The sequence below is a fragment of the Geotrypetes seraphini genome, chromosome 1, assembly GCF_902459505.1.
Source record: "Geotrypetes seraphini chromosome 1, aGeoSer1.1, whole genome shotgun sequence".
Classification (NCBI taxonomy): domain Eukaryota; kingdom Metazoa; phylum Chordata; class Amphibia; order Gymnophiona; family Dermophiidae; genus Geotrypetes; species Geotrypetes seraphini.
Window position 1 is genome coordinate 73,179,883 of NC_047084.1, and position 19,502 is coordinate 73,199,384.

General features: G+C 44.9%; 1 protein-coding gene across 6 annotated transcripts in view; it reads left to right on the top strand.

Annotated features, from left to right (window-relative positions):
* Nucleotides 1-19,502, top strand: part of NPR3 (natriuretic peptide receptor 3) — a 147,643-nt gene that overhangs the window by 24,283 nt on the left and 103,858 nt on the right. For all 6 annotated transcript variants that reach the window (XR_004538306.1, XR_004538307.1, XR_004538308.1 and 3 more), the window contains exon 2: nucleotides 4,018-4,140. Coding sequence is in view for 3 of the 6 variants with exons in the window: in XM_033933273.1 (XP_033789164.1) it covers nucleotides 4,018-4,140 (123 nt within the window). In the remaining 3 variants the exon portion in view is untranslated. The remainder of the gene's footprint in view (nucleotides 1-4,017; nucleotides 4,141-19,502) is intronic.

Sequence of the window (19,502 nt, forward strand, 5' to 3'; positions counted from 1 at the left end):
ATCGCCAGGGGGGTACCCGGAGTCCTCAGTTGGCCGAAGAGGCGATGGTTCTATTTCGATGGGCGGAGGTGCATGTTCCTCTTCTCTCAGCGGCACACATTGCGGGTCACGAAAACGTTCTGGCGGATTTTCTCAGCAGAAATCTTCTCGATCCAGGCGAATGGGAGCTGTCCGCTCGGGCGTTCGATCTGCTGGTCCTACGGTGGGGTCTTCCGGAGATGGATCTTATGGCCTCGTCCCGCAATGCGAAGCTTCCTCGGTACTTCAGCAGACGCAAGGAACAGGAGTCGGAGGGGGTGGACGCGTTAGCCCTCCCGTGGCCTCCGGGTTGCCTTCTGTATGTATTTCCTCCTTGGCCGATGATAGGTCGGGTGTTGCACCGCATCTCTCGCTTTCAGGGCAGGGTGATCCTGGTGGCTCCGGATTGGCCGCGTCGGCCGTGGTACGCGGATCTGATACAGTTGTCGGCGGGCGATCGTCTGACATTCCCAGTGACTCCAGACTTACTAACTCAGGGTCCAATATCCATGGAAAATCCGTCCCACTTTGGTCTTACGCCCTGGCTCTTGAACGGTCGCGGCTGAGATGTAGGGGCTATTCGGAACAGGTTATTTCAACTCTTCTTCAAGCTAAAAAGATTTCTACCTCTGCCTCCTATGCTAGAGTCTGGAGAGTTTTTGAGTCCTGGTGTAGGGGGCAGGGTATTTCGCCCTTCCAGGCGTCTCTGTCGGCTATTCTTTCCTTTCTACAGGAGGGCGTTGCTAAAGGGTTGGCCTATAATTCCCTGAAGGTTCAGGTGGCGGCCATTGCTTGTTACAGGGGTCGGGTCTCTGGTTCTGCGCTCGCGTCGCAGCCAGACGTGGCTCGATTCCTCGAGGGGGTTCACCATATCCGGCCTCCTGTGAAACAACTGTCCCGCGTGGAGTCTTAAACTTGTCCTTGGGGGATTGCGGGCGGCACCTTTTGAGCCTTTATCTACTGCTACTCTGAAAGATGTCACGTTGAAGACGGTGTTTTTAGTGGCTATGGCTTCGGCTCGACGGGTGTCGGAGTTGCAGGCGCTATCTTGCAGGGATCCCTTTTTGCGCATTTCGGATGCTGGGGTGTCTGTTCGGACGGTGCCATCCTTTCTGCCTAAGGTGGTTTCTTCCTTTCATGTGAACCAGTGTTTGTTCCTCCCGGCTTTTCGGCAGGAGGATTGGGGGGAGCGCTTTTCGTCTTTGCGTTTCCTGGATGTCCGCCGGATTGTTCTGCATTATTTGGGGGTGACTAACGACTTTCGGTCGGATCACCTGTTCGTGTTGTTCGCGGGCAAGAACAAGGGCATGGCTGCATCTAAGGCTTCCATTGCTCGTTGGGTCAAAGAAACGATTGCTTCGACTTATTTGATAGCGGGGAAACGGTTGCCAGAGCAGCTGCGTGCTCATTCGACTCGAGCGTTGGCCACATCTTGGGCAGAGTCCGGGGGCCTTTCCTTGGAGGAGATTTGCCACGCGGCTACTTGGTCTTCTGGGAATACCTTTTCGAAGCATTACCGATTGGATGTGGCGGCCCGTGAGGAGGCTAGTTTTGGCGCGTCAGTTATTGCGGAGGTGGCATTGGCTTCCCACCCGGTTTGAGTTTTGCTTTGCTACATCCCACTTGTCTCTGGATTCATCTGCTGCTATGCTAAGGAAGGAAAAATTATGTACTTACCTGTTAATTTTCTTTCCTTTAGAAGCAGCAGATGAATCCAGAGCCCCACCCTTTTTGTGTACGATATGCCTATGGTTTGTGTGCCAGTTTCGGTTGGGTTATTGTTGGTAGTTGAGTTCTTTAGTTTGATGTTTGAATTTCGCTACTGGAAAGAAGTTTTTTGGATGCTCATTCTCCTATATCTGGATGCTTGGGCAAGGAGCATAACTGAATGGACAGGAGGAATACCAGTATATAAGGCCACCTGTTAATCAGTTTCTCTATCTCCACCTGCTGGTCGATGTGAGCTATCCCACTTGTCTCTGGATTCATCTGCTGCTTCTAAAGGAAAGAAAATTAACAGGTAAGTACATAATTTTTCCATCCATGCCACGATCAGTTTAGTGGCTGCAGCAGGGAGCCCGTCCCCCAATCCCCCCATGAAGTCGACTAGAAGGGATTCCCATTCCCTCCTGTTGAAGCCCCCCCCCTCCGAATGTCCACGGTAGTAGTAGTGCCCAATTCCTCTTGCCCCTGAGACATCCCCCGGCAGGAGGGATGCCCACTCCTTCCCCCGAAGCCCCTCCCCCAAATGTCTGCAGCAGGAGGAGTGCCCATCCCTCCTGCCGGCCACTTCACAGCTGGGGGGGGGGGGGTTTCGGCTAATGCCACTGAGCTGGTCACAGCAGGGAGATTCCCTTGCCGCAATCAGCTCAGCGGCAATGTGATTCTCTAACTGGCACCTGTGACATGAATATTGGTTAGAGAATCAGGTGGTTAGATGGGGTTAGGCGTCTGAACATGAGGACAGACGCGATTGTATATAGGACGCCAAGGTGCGATTCTCAGCAGCCACTTAGGTGGCTGTTGAGACCAGCGTCCTATATAGCAGTGGTCCCCAACCCTGTCCTGGAGGACCACCAGGCCAGTTGGGTTTTTGGGATAGCCCTAATGAATATGCATGGAGCAGGTTTGCATACCTGTCACCTCCATTATGCAAATCTCTCTCATGCATATTCATTAAGGCTATCCCAAAAATCCCACTGGCTTGGTGGTCCTCCAGGACAGGGTTTGGGGACCACTGCTATACAGAAATTCCCCCTTAGTATCTAATTATTTAAATAGCACCTAACTGCATCAAATAGGTGCCAGTCCACTTGGTTGTCAATCAACCACTAGGGGCTCCTTTTACAAAGGTGCGCTAGCGGTTTAACGCGCGTTATAGCATGCGCTAAACCGCTGGATGCGCTAGCCGCTACTGCCTCCTCTTGAGCAGGTGGTAGTTTTTGGCCAGCGCGGGGGTTAGCGCATGATGAAAAGTCACGTGCGTTAACCCCGCTAGCGTGGCTTTGGAAAAGGAGCCCTAGGTGTCCTTTATACAATCATGCCTAACTTGGTAGGTGCCTAGAAAAGCAGGCGCTGTTTGTAGAATCGCACCTAGCGGCGCCTAAACTCTTGGCTACCGCTAGGCGCATACACCTGAGGTGCCGGTATATTAAGCCAGTAAAACACTGACACTTTACTCGATCCAAGCCCAAATTCTGCCCCAAATCCGCCCCTAACATGTCTACTTGCTGGTAGACACCTCGGTGTAGGCACCTACAAACAAATTAATTTTTTTAATGGTGTTTTTAATTATCAGCACCAATTAAAAACATTTTTAGGTTCCTCGATCAAGATCTAGATGCCTAGTTATAGGCTTCTTTTATAGAATCAGGGCCTTTGCGCCTAACCTGGGTGTAAACATTTGCATCTGCCTAAGGCTGGTGTAAGTATTTGCACCCGATTAATGGCCGTTAGGTACACAAATGCAGGTATTCTATAGCATTGTGCTTAAATTCTGGGAATGCCCCTTTCCATGGCCATCCCTCCTTTGGAGTTGTTCGCTATGAAATTTAGGTGAGCATGATATAGAATATAAGTCATCTTAAAATGCAGCAAATAAACTAGTGTTGATATTTGAAAGGATTTATGCAGTTAACTTTGAAGTAAACTATGTAAGTCGACTTTAAAAAAAAAAAAAATTAGTCCCAGTGAACACAGCTTTTTGGCTGAACATCTTGTGATGAATTCAGCCACTATCTGGTTATATAGAACTTCATAAATATCCAGCTTATCTTACGTATAATTATGCATTTTAAATTTCAGAGGCCCTACATGAACTGATATTACAGCTGAAAGTTTGCAAAAAAAGAACTGGATAAGTTATCAACTTATCTTTTTGTAGAGACTTCCTTGCACAGTATCAACCTCATCTTTAATATGTGACAATCTTAACTGCCTTAAAATATCGAAAGAACCACTTCTTACCTGTAATTTTTTTTTTCCTTTCTTTTCCATTAGTTGTGATAATATGTGCCAGTGCTGACACCGTAAGGACCATTATGTTAGCTGCACATCGAAAAGGAATGACAAAAGGGGGCTATGCATTCTTCAACATCGAACTCTTCAACAGCTCGACATATGGTAACTGGCCTTTGTCTTTTCTGAAAAGCCCATACCATAACAATCTGTAAACACAATGCAATTTTAACTGTCCCTTTTCTTTTGAAATTGATGCTACTTGTAAGATGTTCTTATATTATCAGAGCATAGAACATACACTAGAAAAGTACAAAGGGTCTCGGAAAGAGAACTGGAAAAACTGAGGAAGCCGCAATGGCACAAGATGAAGAACAATTGTATCTAAGAAAATAAAACCAGGCGATAAACTTTTTTTTTTTTTTTTTTTATAGCCAAACCAGTGAATAAGGATGTGCAGAACTAATAAGGAATATGAGGAAGGTGATTTGAAAAAGTAGAAGCACTAAATATTTATAATCGGCATTAACCCCAGAAGGGATAGGAAAATAGCAATGTGTGCATGGCAAAAATTGTTGGAGAGATGTCAGTTCATTTCAGCTTTTTTTTTCCCCCTTAATGTTTATGATTTGTTTCATACCAGATAATTGGATAGAGGGGAGGAGTATGCTAGATTAGATTTTAGCAAAGCTTATGACAGTGTTCCACACAGATGTCCAATAAATAAACTGAATGCCCTCAGGATGGGCCCCAAAGTGATGGGCTAGGTCAGGAACTGGTTGAGTGGAAGGCGAGAGAGGGTAGTGGTCAATGGAGATTGCTCTGAGGAAAAGGATGTTACCAGTGATGTGCCTCAAAGTTCAGTTCATGGGCCTGTTCTTTTTAACATTTTTATAAGTGATATTACTGAAGGGCTGTCAGATAAGATTTGCCTCTTTGCGGATAATACCAAAAATCTGCAATAGAGTAGACACCCAGTATGGTGTGAATAACATAAAGAAAGACCTAGCGAAGCTTGAAGAATGGTCTGAAATTTGGCAACTAAAATTTAATGCTAATAAATGCAAGGTCATGCATTTGGGCTGCAAAAACCCTAGGGAATGGTATAGTTTAGGGGGTGAAGATCTTTTATGCACGACAGAAGAACATAAGAATTGCCGCTGGGTCAGACCTGTGGTCCATCGTTCCCAGCAGTCCGCTCACGCAGCAGCCCTTAGGTCGAAGGCCAGTGCCCTAACTGAGACTAGCCTTACCTGCGTACGTTCTAGTATGAACTTGTCTAACTTTGTCTTGAATCCCTGGAGGGTGTTTTCCCCTATAACAGCGTCCAGAAGAGCGTTCCAGTTTTCTACCACTCTCTGGGTGAAGAAGAACTTCCTTACGTTTGTACGGAATCTATCCCCTTTTAACTTTAGAAAGTGCCCTCTCATTCTTTCTGCCTTGGAGAGGGTGAACAACCCGTCTTTATCTACTAAGTCTATTCCCTTCATTATCTTGAATGTTTCAATCATGTCCCCTCTGTCTCCTCTTTTCAAGGGAGAAGAGGCCCAATTTCTCTAATTTCTTACTGTACGGCAACTCCTCCAGCCCCTTCTCTGGACCCTTTTGAGTAGTACTATGTCCTTCTTCATGTACAGCAAACAGTGCTGGACGCAGTATTCCAGGTGAGGGCATACTATGCCCTGTACAGCGGCATGATGACCTTTTCCGATCTGTTCATGATCCCCTTCTTAATCATTCTTAGCATTCTGTTCGCCCTTATCACTGCTGCCGCACATTGCGTGGATGGCTTCATTGACTTGTCGACCAGTACTCCCAAGTCTCTTTCCTGGGGAGGGGGTGTCTCTCCAAGTACTCCACCACACATCCTGTATTCGTGTATAAGATTTTTGTTACCGACAAAGACACAAGTTAATTTAATCATGCATTTTTAATGGATATAACTTATGGGCAGACTGGATGGACCGTTCAGGTCTTTATCTGCCGACATTTACTATGTTACTATGTTATGTTACCTTACACATATCCATGTTAAACCTCATTTGCTATTTCGTGGCCTATTTCTCGAGCATGTTTGTCACATTGCAGGTCTTTGCAATCCTCCTGCGTCTTCACTACTCTGAATAACTTCGTATCGTCTGCAAATTTAATCACCTCACTTGTCTTACCAATTTCCAGGTCATTTATAAATATGTTATGTTACTATGTTGAATAGCATGTGTCCAATCACTAAACCCTGCGGCACTCCACTAGTGACGCTTTTCCAGTCCGAGTGTTGTCCATTTACCCCCACTCTGTTTTCTATCCACCATCCAGTTTTTAATCCACACTGGGGTGTGATTGTATGTATTGTGGCCAAACAGGTTGAAAAGCTGACGAGGAAAGCTAGAAAGATGCTAGGGAAAAGTATGGCCAGGATGAAAAAGGAGATATTGATGCCCCTGTACAAGACTCTGGTGAAACCTCATTTAGAATATTGTGTACAATTCTGGAGACCACACCTTCAAAAAGATATAAAAAGGATGGAGTTGGTGTAGAAGCCTCTTAAATGGTGTGTGGTCTTCATCATAAGGTATATGGGAACAGACTTAAAGATTTCAATATGTGTAATTTGGAGGAAAGGTGGGAGATATGATAGAGATGTGTAAATGCGCATGAGTCGAGTCTCTCTTTCATTTGAAAGGAAACTCTGGAATGAGAAGGCATTGGATGAAGTTAAGAGGTGATAGGCTCAGGAGTAATCTAAGGAAATACTTTTTTTACAGAAAGGGTGGTAGATGCATGAAGGGTGGTAGGTGCATGGAACAGTCTCCTAGAAGAGATGATGGAGACAGAGATTGTGTCTGAATTGAAGAAAGAGTGGGACAGGCACGTGGGATCTCTTGGAGAGAGGAAGAGATAATGGTTACTGAGGATTGGCAGACTGGATGGGCCATTTGGCCTTTATCTGCCATCGTATTTCTATATATTAGAATGCTTTACCACCTCTTTTACAAAACCACACTAGTAGCTGCCGTACAGTAAAAGTCCTGAAGCCGTTTAAATCCCTATGGGCTTCGAGGAAGTTACCGCAGCGGCAACTGCTAGCATGGTTTTGTAAAAAAAAAAAAGGAGGAGGGTTAATATGTACTAATCCATGTATAACAAAAGTCAGTGGTCTCAAACCTTTTTTGTGTAAAGGGCCGCAACTTGACTTCAAGAAATGTCTGAGGGCCACCAAAAGATTTCAAGCCTACACATACTACTAATTTTGTAAATTGCCTTGACCTGCTTGTTCAGACTGTGTATTAAACATTAAAAATAATGCTAATATTGATTCTACAACACTTCAAGGATATGTTCTGAAACAGTGTTCTTCAACCTTTTTATACCTATGGACCGGCAGAAATAAAAGAATTATTTTGTGGACCGGCATCAGTCCACAGACCGGCGGTGGAAGAACACTGGGCTAAGTCGTGGGCCAGACCCTGCCCATCTCTACCCAATCTCCACCCCAGAACCTGCCCCCATAGTCCTAATTGTGTAACACTATTTTTTCCATTCATTTTTCATATATACATACAATATAATCATTAACAACGCATCGATCGCACCACGGACCGGCACTTGAAGAACACAGTTTTGGGCCTGATGCACATGTCGGTCCTGTGGACCAGCAGGAAATTTCTGTGGACCAGCATCGGTCCATGGACTGGTGGTTGAAGAACACTGTTCTAAAACTTTATTTTGGAATGTCAACAGTAACAAATTCAATAAATGAGATACCCGGGTAACATACTTAAGATTGTTTCCAGTTACCATATCAAGTGGGCAAAATTAAAATTAATGCATTTACAGAATTTGAAGAGAATTTCAGCCAACTGTTTGAGGGTCACAATGGAAGATTTGGGGGCTGCATGCAGCCCTAGGGTCACATGTTAGAGACCACTGACGTACGTAGGTTAAATTGATTTATCACACAATAATTGGTCAATATTCAGTCAGTGGCAGTCAGCATTTTCTAAAATGCTGCCCATCACAAGCTAAATTAGCCCCAGATGTACAATTCCAGGCCATGTTCAAGCACTGGCATGTTGAATATCTGAGCTTGAATAGACTGAAGCTAGCCACCACAATGGGTCCCAGTTGAATTTTGGCCTTGACCTGCATAAGAGGAGTCCATATGATCCCCTCTCCCACCAATCCCACTGAATCCCAGCAGAAGATCACTTCCTCCTCCCCCCTCCCCACCACCTGCCACTCCCCCCTGAGCCTATCTACCAGCCCTAGCAGTCTAGTGGTGCTTGGGGGTCAGTGGCATAGTAAGGGAGGGCGGAGAAACGAACCGCCCCAGGTGCCGGCACCTCTCCGACCCCCCCCCCCCACACACACACATATCATGTTCATGTCCTCCCTTCCCCCACCCCGTACCTCTATAAATCTTCACCAGCATGAGCAACTACTCTGGCCTGCTGCTCACGCCAGCCTGGCTCCTTCTGAAATCACTTCCAGGTTGCAGAATAAGGAAGTGACGGCAGAGGGAAAGCTAACCTCAGTGTGAACAGCAGGCCAGAGAAGCTGCTCACATTGGCAAAGATTTAGAGATGTATGGGGGTGGGAAGAGAGGGTGCGAGTGTGGGGTGGGGGCACAGAAGGAGTGGAGAGGAAGACACGGGGGGGGGGGGTGCCACTGCCCTGGGTGCCTCCCACCCTAGCTACCCACTGCTTGGGGCAGGAACAAAATCCCACTTGCTTCTGCCCCTTGTAGTTCCTAAAGGATGTGCATTTGGCTTACCACCATGTCTTGAAAAAATTAGGGCCTGATGTTCAAAGTGATCTAAACAGGTAGGAGAGGCCCCTACCTGCTTAAATCACGCTCTACCTGCTTAATTCACTGAGACTTAACTAAGCAGTGCCACTGTATATATCATCACAAAATGATTACTGGGGCAAGCTCCACATGGGTGTTATAGGGGCAGAATTGGGGAGGAACTGGCTATATGTGGGTGTACTCTGTTACTCCAGCTGTAAGGCTGGGATATAACTGAGGCAGATAATTTAAGGTGCATCAATGTTGGCTTATACTAATAGTCTAAAATGAAATCTGGGTGCCTAGATGTTGTTAGAGAATAGGCACTCCCTGTGTGGTATCAGAGTTCTTTCAAGGAGGTACCCACTTAAGGGATTGTCACACTAGTCTAAATGTCTGAATTTTGTCTTGCTCTAAAGCAGTGGTCTCAAACTCAAACCCTTTGCAGGGCCACAGTTTGGATTTGTAGGTACTTGGAGGGCCTCAGAAAAAAGTAGTTAATGTCTTATTAAAGAAATGATAATTTAGCATGAGGTAAAACTTTTTATAGTTTATAAATCTTTCTTTTGGCTAAGTCTTAATACTAATATTGTAATTTATAGCTAAAGCGACATATGATCAAGAAACTGTTTTATTTTACTTTTGTGATTATGATAAACATACCGAGAGTCTCAAAATAGTACCAGACGGCCCACATGTGGCCCTCGGGCCACGAGTTTGAGACCACTGCTCTAAAGCATAAGTTATTAAACAAAAGGACCCAGGTACCAATACCACCTTAATTCCTTTATATGTTATTGTGAGCCCTCCAGGAACAGATAAAAACCTACTGTATCTAATGGTACACCACTACAGTAGGTTATACAACTAGATGTATAAAGGAATTCAATCGTGTATATCAAAATGTATATGAAAAGTATTGAAAATAATGTTTTAGCAGCAGGGAATCATTCATACCACATTAACAGAAACTGTTGACATCACACCATCAATATAATAAAGTATAACACAACGGAGAAAAATAAACCTCAATTGCGAGAGGCCGGGACTACACAAGTACCCGAGCCAACTCCCATCATCACTGATTTATTTAAAAAACTCCGTGTACATTTAAATAAATAATTTTCATTCATGCACAGTTAATATTTTTCAATGATTTTTTTCAAAAGGTTTTTTAGTGTGAGCAATATAAGCAGAGTCCAATATATTAGAACATATTCATAGCATGAACAGGATCCCAAACTAACTACAAAATAGACGAGGGCTACAGCTCAACTTTACGGGTAAAAGCAATTGTTGAGGCATGGAGTTTGGAACAAAAGTAAGAGAAAAACATCCACTCATTTGAAGATGCGAAGTGACTCAAAAGATTCTCAATTCCTTATCCCGACAGAAAAGTCTTTCTGTTTCGCCTAGAAGGCTACTTCAGGGGAAAAATCCAATGTCCAAATGTCTCCCGCTTCTTCCAACGCCACAATTGTAAAGCTGGCTCCTCTCAAAATGGTTCTGGGACTGCGAGACGCGCCCGGCTCGAACAAAAAGACGAACGAACCGGGCGACTTGACGTCATCACAAAAACGTGATGTGTGATAGGCTAAACTTCAGCTACTAACAAACCAAATTAGGTTGCAACACAGGACTTGCAACCTAATTTTCACAAAGTAGTGTTGTGGTGCAGTGAGAAATATTTACAACATTTTACATCAACTTCATTCAGGACATGATGCACTAAATCTCATAAGAATCTGACGAGTTCTATGGAAGATACGACAAAAAAAATTTTTGGTGGAGGGGTTCACAGTTTAGATAGATAAGATAGAGTAGCAGTAGTAAGAAAATAAGGAAACTAATTTAACAAGTTACATATAGGTCAGATTGGTGCTTGAAAATTCTTAGCTAGTGTAGGGTTGGATGACATGCCCTGGTATAATTCGAGAGTGGTTTGAAAAGTTTGTTAAAAAAACAAGTTAAACAACGTAACCTCCATTGAGGGCTAGTTTTCCTAGGATATGAAAAAACTGAAAACTCTCTGGACTAACGGCCTCTTTTACAAAGCCATGTGGCAACAGCCCCGAAGCCCTTTAAATCTCTATGGGCTTCAGGGCCGTTAGCACAGCCGCTAGCATGGCTTTGTAAAAGAGACCGTAAGTGTATAGCCTTCAATGGAAACTACGTTGTTTAACGTGTTTTTTAACAAACTTTTCAAACCACCATTTCACTCGTGTGTGTGTTTCAGGGAGTGCATTAGTTCACTTGTCTAAAATTTGCCCTCTCTCAATGCAATGAAAATGCTAATAATACCGATACATAACTTTTTTTAATATACTGTCACTCAATCAAAAAAAAGCATAGAGATCAAATGATAAAACAAAATAAAATTATGTAACTAAAATTAACATACTCGTTAAGAAGATATTTCTGAAATAGCCAAGTTTTTAGTGCAGGCAGTCCCCAAGTTAAGAACGAGTTATGTTTTTTTTTTTAAACCGTTCTAATGTTGAATTTGTATGTAATTCAGATCCTGTACAGTACACAGTCTATAAAAACATTAAAGAAACAGTCCTCAAAGCAAAATACTGTAGTTTAAATGGAAATAAAAAATAGAAAGTTTACACTTTTGTTCTTCATCCATCCCACTGTTCCCTCTCCACCACCACATCCAACATGCATCTGTACCTCGCGTGTCTCCCACCACCATGTCCAATATTTTTCTCCCCCCCTCCCTATGCCCAACAATTCACCACTTTCTTCATTTCCCCATGTGCAATCTTCCCCTCTCATTCATTCACCCATGCCCAACAATTCACCTTTCTATTCCCTCCCCTACCGTAGCATGTCTTTCCCTCCCTCCCTCCTTTCTTTCTTCCTTCCATCATTTGTACGAAGTTTGTGTCCCATGTGACCCTGCTTCTCCCCTTTCATGTCAACACTCCCCTTCTTACACACTTCCAGTCCAGATGCGACCCTTCTCCTCCCTTCCGTTTCCCAACATGCCCCCATCATCTTTCCCTCCATTCCAAATTTGTGTCTCCCGTGGGTATTTATCTCTGGCCAGCTCCCTCCTCCCATCGCAGTTCTCTTTGCAAAGCCAGGGCCATGGTTCCTGTACGCAGCTGACCCTTCGTGCCTTCTGTGGGTATTTACCTCCTCTAGCTGGCTTTCTCCTCCCAGAAGCACTTCTCTTTACGAAGCTGCGGCCGCTGGTTCCTGAACACGGCTCATGGCTGACCTGGAAGCCCTCTGACGTGAGGGAAGGCTTCAGGGTCAGCCGCGAGCCTCATGCTGGAACCAGCGTCTGCGGCTTCATGAAGAGAAGTGCCACTAGGAGAAGAGAGCCAGCCAGAGGAGGTAGAGACACCTGTGGGAGGCATGAGGCTTCCGGGTCAGCCACGAGCTGCAGCTATGCAAAGAGAAGTGCGATGGGAGGAGGGAGCTGGCCAGAGGAGGTAAACACATGCGGGAGGCACAAATTTGGGACACAGAATGGAGGGAAAGACGATGAGGGGCGCATTGGGACAGGGAAGGGAGGAAGAAGGGGAGCACTGACACAGGAAGCGAGAGGCCGGACTCCGGTTCGTAAATACGAGTTTGACATAAGTCAGGTGTTCTTAAACTGGGGACTGCCTGTAGTTTATGAAAACAAATATAATATGATACCACCCAAGTTTCAACAGAAGAGAGTTCAGTAATTACAGTGCTACTTCACAAAACTTTCTTCTGGGACGATGATAAATGAGCCATTGTAAATAAATAAATAAATAAAAGATCCAGTTTATTCACATGAAGGTGTTTACCTAGTCTATCAGTAGAGCAAAGACAAAAATTTACAGTCAAGTGATTTGGGCTCATACAATATACTAAATTGTATCTATTTAAATTGCATTGTAAGTCGCCTTTAATCTACTGTATTTAGGCATAATGTGACTTGGAAATCTCAGATCAGATTAAATAAAATCTTAAAAAGAAAAACCTGAATTGGGTTTTACTAAACTGCAGTAGAGGTTTCTACCACGACCTGGCGAGGTAACGGCTCAGACGCTCATAGAATTCCTATGAGCATTGGAGCAGTTACCTCACCGGACCACATTAGAAACCGCTACCATGGCTTAATAAAGGTAGCCCTACAATCTTAACTTCTGTTTGCACTTTAATTGATAGCTAGTGCAAGGACAGAGAAGTTATCCTCTCAAACTTTGATCTATTCATTATAAGTGGCTGTATTTTGAATCGATTGTAAATGAACAATGAGTACTAATAACTACTAGTACTGCTCTGTAGTGATTAGTTGAGGAATAAATGTCAGTCAGTTAATAAATATATAAACACATGGACTTGAAGTTGCATTCAAAGGATGCATTCCATGAATGTGTACTTCGCCTCCTCGGAACACTGATGTAAAGCCAGTGAGTTAAAAGTATGCATTGGCTTTATCCTGATGAGAATAGTTTGAAAATTGCTCTCAATTATCTAAATAAAGGATAAATATTCAAGGGAAAAAATTGCAACCACATACACATGTGCAAGGTATTAAAATCATAGCAATATCCTTTGTTTGCAATTCAGTACAGATCTTTATCAAGATGTACCCAGCAGTCAGTATTTGGGCTCCCTGTCCACCTATTCTATATCTCTTATATCAGGTTGCTATGTTAGCAGGTTGCTATGGTGAACCAAAAGGTGCACTTATTTATTATATTTATTTATTTATTGGGATTTATCAACTGTCTTTATGAAGAGATTCACCCAAGGCAGTGAATTAGCAATTTCTGCTTTGACTCTACATTCCTTTCTTATAATTTCAACAAAGGGGCTTTATATTGTGTCAGCTAGGACTGTGTGAAGGGAACTTTAGCTTAATACAGCTTCAAAATTCAGTTTTTTTGACATTTTCCTTAGAAATACAAACTCATAAAGATTACCTTTAGAGGCCAACCAAATTTCAATTTTGGTTTCGGTTACCATGCCAAAACTGACCTGCAGTCCTTTTTCTGTCTTATTTCAGTTTCGGCCAAAAAGCTAAGGCCATGATATTGTTTTAGTCAAAACTGACCATGTGGTTTCAGTGGAAGCTTTATCCTGTTTCTCTCTCTCCCGTCCTCCTCTTCCCCTCTGAACAGATGCTGCTTCTCACCCCTGTCTACATGTAGGTGAACCCCCCCCTTGGGTCTATCATACAAGCCCTGGCAGATGTGGTGGTCTAGGAGTATAGTCAGGGCAGGAGTGATTCCTAGTTGCTCTTGACAATGCTGACTCTTCTCTCAAAATGGCTGCCATGACTTCTAGTGGCAATTTCACGAGTCTGTTGCAAGAGGTCACTGATGTAGACGCTTCAATCTCAGGTGGTATCTTCCTCATTTTACTATCTGCAAAAACTCCGAAAAATAAAGAACTACTTGCCTTAGTCCTCTCTGCATGAACTACTGCAATGCACTATTCAACAGTCTCACAGCGAAGAACATACAATGTCTTCAGCATGTACAAAATGCGGCAATCAGACTTCTTAAAAAACCTCCATGCCCATGACCCTGTCTCCCAGGCTCTATCATCTGTTCACTGGCTACCCGTAGCCAAACGTGTCATCAAAGGCCTGATGCTAGCATTCAGATACTTGCATAACATGATGCCAGGCTACATGACAACCAAGCTTCCTCAGTAAGTGCCGAACAGGTGCCACCATTCCTAGGATGAAATATACCTCAAAATGCACCTTGATTATGCCCTTAAACTGCCAAACGACATTCCTACTCCCACTTCATACCAAGCCACTGGAATCAACTTCCCCCCACAGATCAGATCCCTTGAAGACTTCTTGATTTTAGGAAAGCAGTAAAAGCATACCTATTCGCCTAACTCCCCCGCCATGACCAATGGATTACAAAGAAATGTTTATTCGTACTAGATCCTTGGTATGTGTCATGTTAGGATAAAAACTTGTATTGAGAAATCTTGAATTGTAACTATGGCAAATTTAATCTGTAAACTGTATATTATGTATGTTAACCTGTAACCCATTCTGAGCTCTTTAGGGAGAATGGGAGAGAAAAATAAATAAATATTCCCGCCCCCCCAGCCCCTACCTCTCTAGCTCACCCCCCTCAGACCTATCTGGAATCTCCCTGGTAGTTTAGGGGGTTCTATGGACAGGACTGATGCTCACTCACTCCAGCTCATCACAAGTCATAGAAACATAGAAAGATGACGGCAGATAAGGGCTACATAGAAACATAGAAATAGACGGCAGATAAGGGCCAAGGCCCATCCAGTCTGCCCACCCTAATGTCCCTCCCCTACCATTGCCCTGTGAATAGATCCCTCCTCTTCTTTTGCCCTGTGAATAGATCCCACGTGACGATCCCATCTGGCCTTAAAATCAGGCACGCTGCTGGCCTCGATCACATGTAGTGGAAGACTATTCCAGCGATCAACCACCCTTTCTGTGAAAAAGAATTTCCTGGTGTCAGCTCGTAGTTTCCCTCCCCTAATTTTCCACGGATGCCCTCTTGTTGTCGTGGGACCCTTGAAGAGGAAGATATCTTCCTCCGTCTCTATGCGGCCCGAGAGATACTTGAACGTCTCGATCATGTCCCCCCTCTCTCTGCGCTCCTCGAGTGAGTATAGCTGCAATTTGTTTAACCGTTCCTCGTATGGGAGATCCTTGAGTCCTGAGACCATCCGAGTGGCCATTCTCTGAACCGACTCCAGTCTCAGCACATCCTTACGATAATGCGGTCTCCAGAATTGCACACAGTATTCCAGGTGGGGCCTCACCATGGATCTATACAATGGCATAATGACTTCCGGCTTTCGGCTGACGAAGCCTCTGCGTATGCAACCCATGACTTGTCTTGCTTTGGATGAAGCTTGCTCCACTTGATTGGCAGCCTTCATGTCCTCACTGACGATCACCCCTAGGTCACGTTCTGCTTCAGTTCTTGTAAGGATCTCGCCATTTAGGGTGTAAGTCTTGCATGGATTTTGACTGCCTAGGTGCATAACTTTGCATTTTTTGGCATTGAAGCTGAGTTGCCAGGACCTAGACCAGCGCTCCAGTAGGAGTAGGTCGTGCATCATGTTGTCGGGCATTGAAACATCATCTATTGTGCATTTGCCCACTACATTACTTAGTTTGGCGTCATCGGCGAATAATGTTATTTTACCCCTAAGCCCTTCTGCCAAGTCCCTTATAAAGATGTTGAATAGGATTGGGCCCAAGACCGAGCCCTGTGGCACTCCACTGATCACCTCCGTCATTTTAGAGGGTGTGCCGTTCACCACCACCCTTTGAAGCCTACCTCCAAGCCAGTTCCCAACCCATTTCGTCAATGTGTCACCTAATCCTATAGAACTCATCTTGTTCAGCAACCTGCGGTGTGGTACGCTATCAAATGCTTTGCTAAAGTCCAGGTACACGATGTCCAGGGACTCCCCAATATCTAGCTTCCCCGTCACCCAGTCAAAGAAGCTGATCAAGTTGGATTGGCACGATCTCCCTTTTGTAAATCCATGTTGACGGGGATCCCGTAGATTCTCCTCATCTAGGATCTTATCCAATTGGTGTTTTATCAGAGTTTCCATTAGTTTGCATACTATCGATGTTAGACTTACTGGTCTGTAGTTTGCTGTCTCCATCTTGGAGCCTTTCTTGTGGAGTGGAATGACGTTAGCCGTCCTCCAGTCCGACGGAACGCTGCCTTTGCTAAGGGAGAGGTTGAAGAGCTTGGACAGTGGCTCCGCCAGGACATCACACAGCTCCCTTAGCACCCTGGGGTGTAGGTTGTCAGGCCCCATTGCCTTGTTAACCTTGAGCCTTGATAGCTCACTGTAGACACTGCTTGGCGTAAACTCGAAGCTACTGAACGGATCAACTGAGTCAACCCTTGTCTGTAGCTGAGGGCCAAGCCCCGGCGCTTCTCGGGTGAAGACTGAGCTGAAGTATTCATTTAATAGTTGGGCTTTTTCCGAATCCTTTTCCACATAGTCTCCGTCTGGTTTCCTAAGACGTACAATCCCGCTTGAGTTTTTGCTTCGGTCACTGATATACCTAAAGAAGGATTTATCTCCCTTCTTGATGTTTTTTGCCAGAGACTCCTCCATGAGAAACTTAGCCTCCCTGACTGCCGTTTTGACGGCTTTTGATTTGGTCAAGTAGTCTGCTCTAGAGACCTGTTTCCCTGACTGTTTGTAAGAGATGAATGCTTTTTTCTTCTCCTTGATAAGGGCCGAAATCTCTGTAGTGAACCACTTCGGCTTATTGTTCCTTCGTTGTTTACTTACTAATTTAACATAGCGGTTTGTCGCTTCCTGTATGGTGGTTTTCAAAGTTGACCACATTTCTTCCACGCTATCTGTTTCTGCTTGTTCTTGTAGCGCCTGGTGAACGAAGTCTCCCATTTCTTTGAAGTTTGTGTCCTTGAATTTGAGGATCTTGGTCAGTGTGGTAGATTTAGTGAAACCTTTCCTAAGATTGAACCATACCATGTTGTGGTCACTGGAGGCCAATGTGTCGCCCACCGAGACCTCTGTGACACTTTCTCCATTGGTAAGTAATAGGTCCAGTATTGCCTGATCCCTTGTTGGGTCCAACACCAGTTGCTTGAGACCAGCTCCCTTCATAGCATTTAATAGCCTCCTGCTGCTGCCGGAAGCAGAGGTAAGTTTATCCCAATCCACATCAGGCATGTTGAAGTCACCTAACACTACTGTGTCCCCACGCAAGGTGATATTTTCTATATCACTGATTATTTCCATATCCAGGTCATCATGTTGTCTTGGGGGTCTGTAAATTACGCCAAGATACAAGCATTTGTCCTTCCCTCTGGCCAAATTAACCCAAAGGGATTCCCCAGTGTACTGGACATCTGCGATTCTTGTGACCATAATGTCATCTTTAGTATATAATGCTACACCTCCCCCTATTCTGCCCTCCCTGTCCCGGCGAAGCAAGTTGTAACCTGGTAAGACCATGTCCCACCTGTGGGAGTCTGTGAGCCAGGTCTCAGATATTGCCACCACATCCAGGTCGGCATTCCTTATTTCCGTTTCTAATTCCAGGATCTTGTTTCCCAAACTGTGTGCGTTGACGTACATAGCCCTCCACGTTGTATTTTTATTACGACTCAGTGGGGGTGTTCCTGCTTGAGCTACAGCCCATCAAGTCTGCCCACACCATCGACCCTCCCTTTTAAGTCTAATGTCCCATTTAAGTAGATTTGTAAGAATGCCATTCTACTGCCCCGCTCTTTCAAGTCTATACCCTAGTGATCCTATCCTTTGGCTGACCCTCGTAGGGATCCTACATAGGTATCCCATTTTTTCTTAAAGTCTGGGACGCTGTGTGCCTCTATCACCTGCATTGGAAGCTTGTTCCAATGCTCAATCACTCTCTCCGTGAAGAAGTACTTCCTGGCATCTCCACGAAACTTCCCTCCCCTGAGTTTGAGCGGATGACCTCTTGTGGTCGAGGGTCCCTTCAGGAGAAAGATATCATCTTCCACCTCGACCCGTCCCGTGATGTATTTAAATGTCTCAATCATGTCGCCCCTCTCCCTACGCTCCTCGAGAGAGTAGAGCTGTAACTTGCTCAGTCTTTCCTCATACGGGAGACCCTTTAGCCCCGAGACCATCCTGGTGGCCATCCGCTGAACCGATTCAACTCTGAGCACATCTTTACAGTAGTGTGGCCTCCAAAATTGCACACAGTATTCCAGATGAGGTCTCACCATGGCTCTGTACAATGGCATCATGACTTCAGGCTTCCTGCTGACGAAGCTTCTCCTGATACAACCTATCATCTGCCGTGCTTTAGATGAAGCCTTCTCCACTTGAGTGGCAGCTTTCATATCAGCACTGATGATTACTCCTAAGTCTCGTTCTGCCGTAGTTCTGGTTAAAGTTTCTCCATTCAGGGTGTAAGTTCTGCAAGGGTTTCTGTTTCCGAGATGCATGACCTTACATTTCTTGGCGTTGAAGCCCAGCTGCCAGATCGAGGACCAGCTTTCTAGAGTACGCAGGTCTTGCTCCATAGCATCCTTTAGATTATAGTCGTTTACTATATTGCATAGTTTGGCATCATCAGCGAATAAGGTTACCTTGCCTTGAAGCCCTTGAGTCAGATCCCTAATGAATATGTTGAAGAGGAGAGGGCCCAGGACTGAGCCCTGTGGCACTCCGCTAGTCACTTCCGACATTTTAGAGAGAGTACCATTAACCACTACCCTCTGAAGTCTGCCACTAAGCCAATCTTTGACCCATGTATTGGAGTCTCTCCCAACCCCATTGATTTCATCTTGTTCAGCAGCCTGCGGTGTGGGACGCTGTCAAACGCTTTGCTGAAGTCCAGGTACACGACGTCTAAGGACTCACCTGAGTCCAGTCTTTTTGTTACCCAGTCAAAGAAGCTGATAAGATTGGACTGGCATGACCTACCCTTGGTGAATCCATGTTGACTGGGATCCCGGAGATTTTCCTCGTTTAGGATCGTATCCAATCTATACTTAACCAGTGTCTCCATGAGTTTACACACTATTGAGGTGAGGCTTACCGGTCTATAGTTCGCAGCCTCAGCCTTGCAACCCTTTTTATGTAGAGGAACGACGTTGGCAGTTTTCCAGTCCAACGGTACTTTCCCCGTACTTAGTGAAAGATTGAAGAGCACTGCCAACGGTTCTGCCAGAACATCTCTCAATTCTCTGAGCACTCTTGGGTGTAGATTGTCCGGTCCCATGGCTTTGCTCACCTT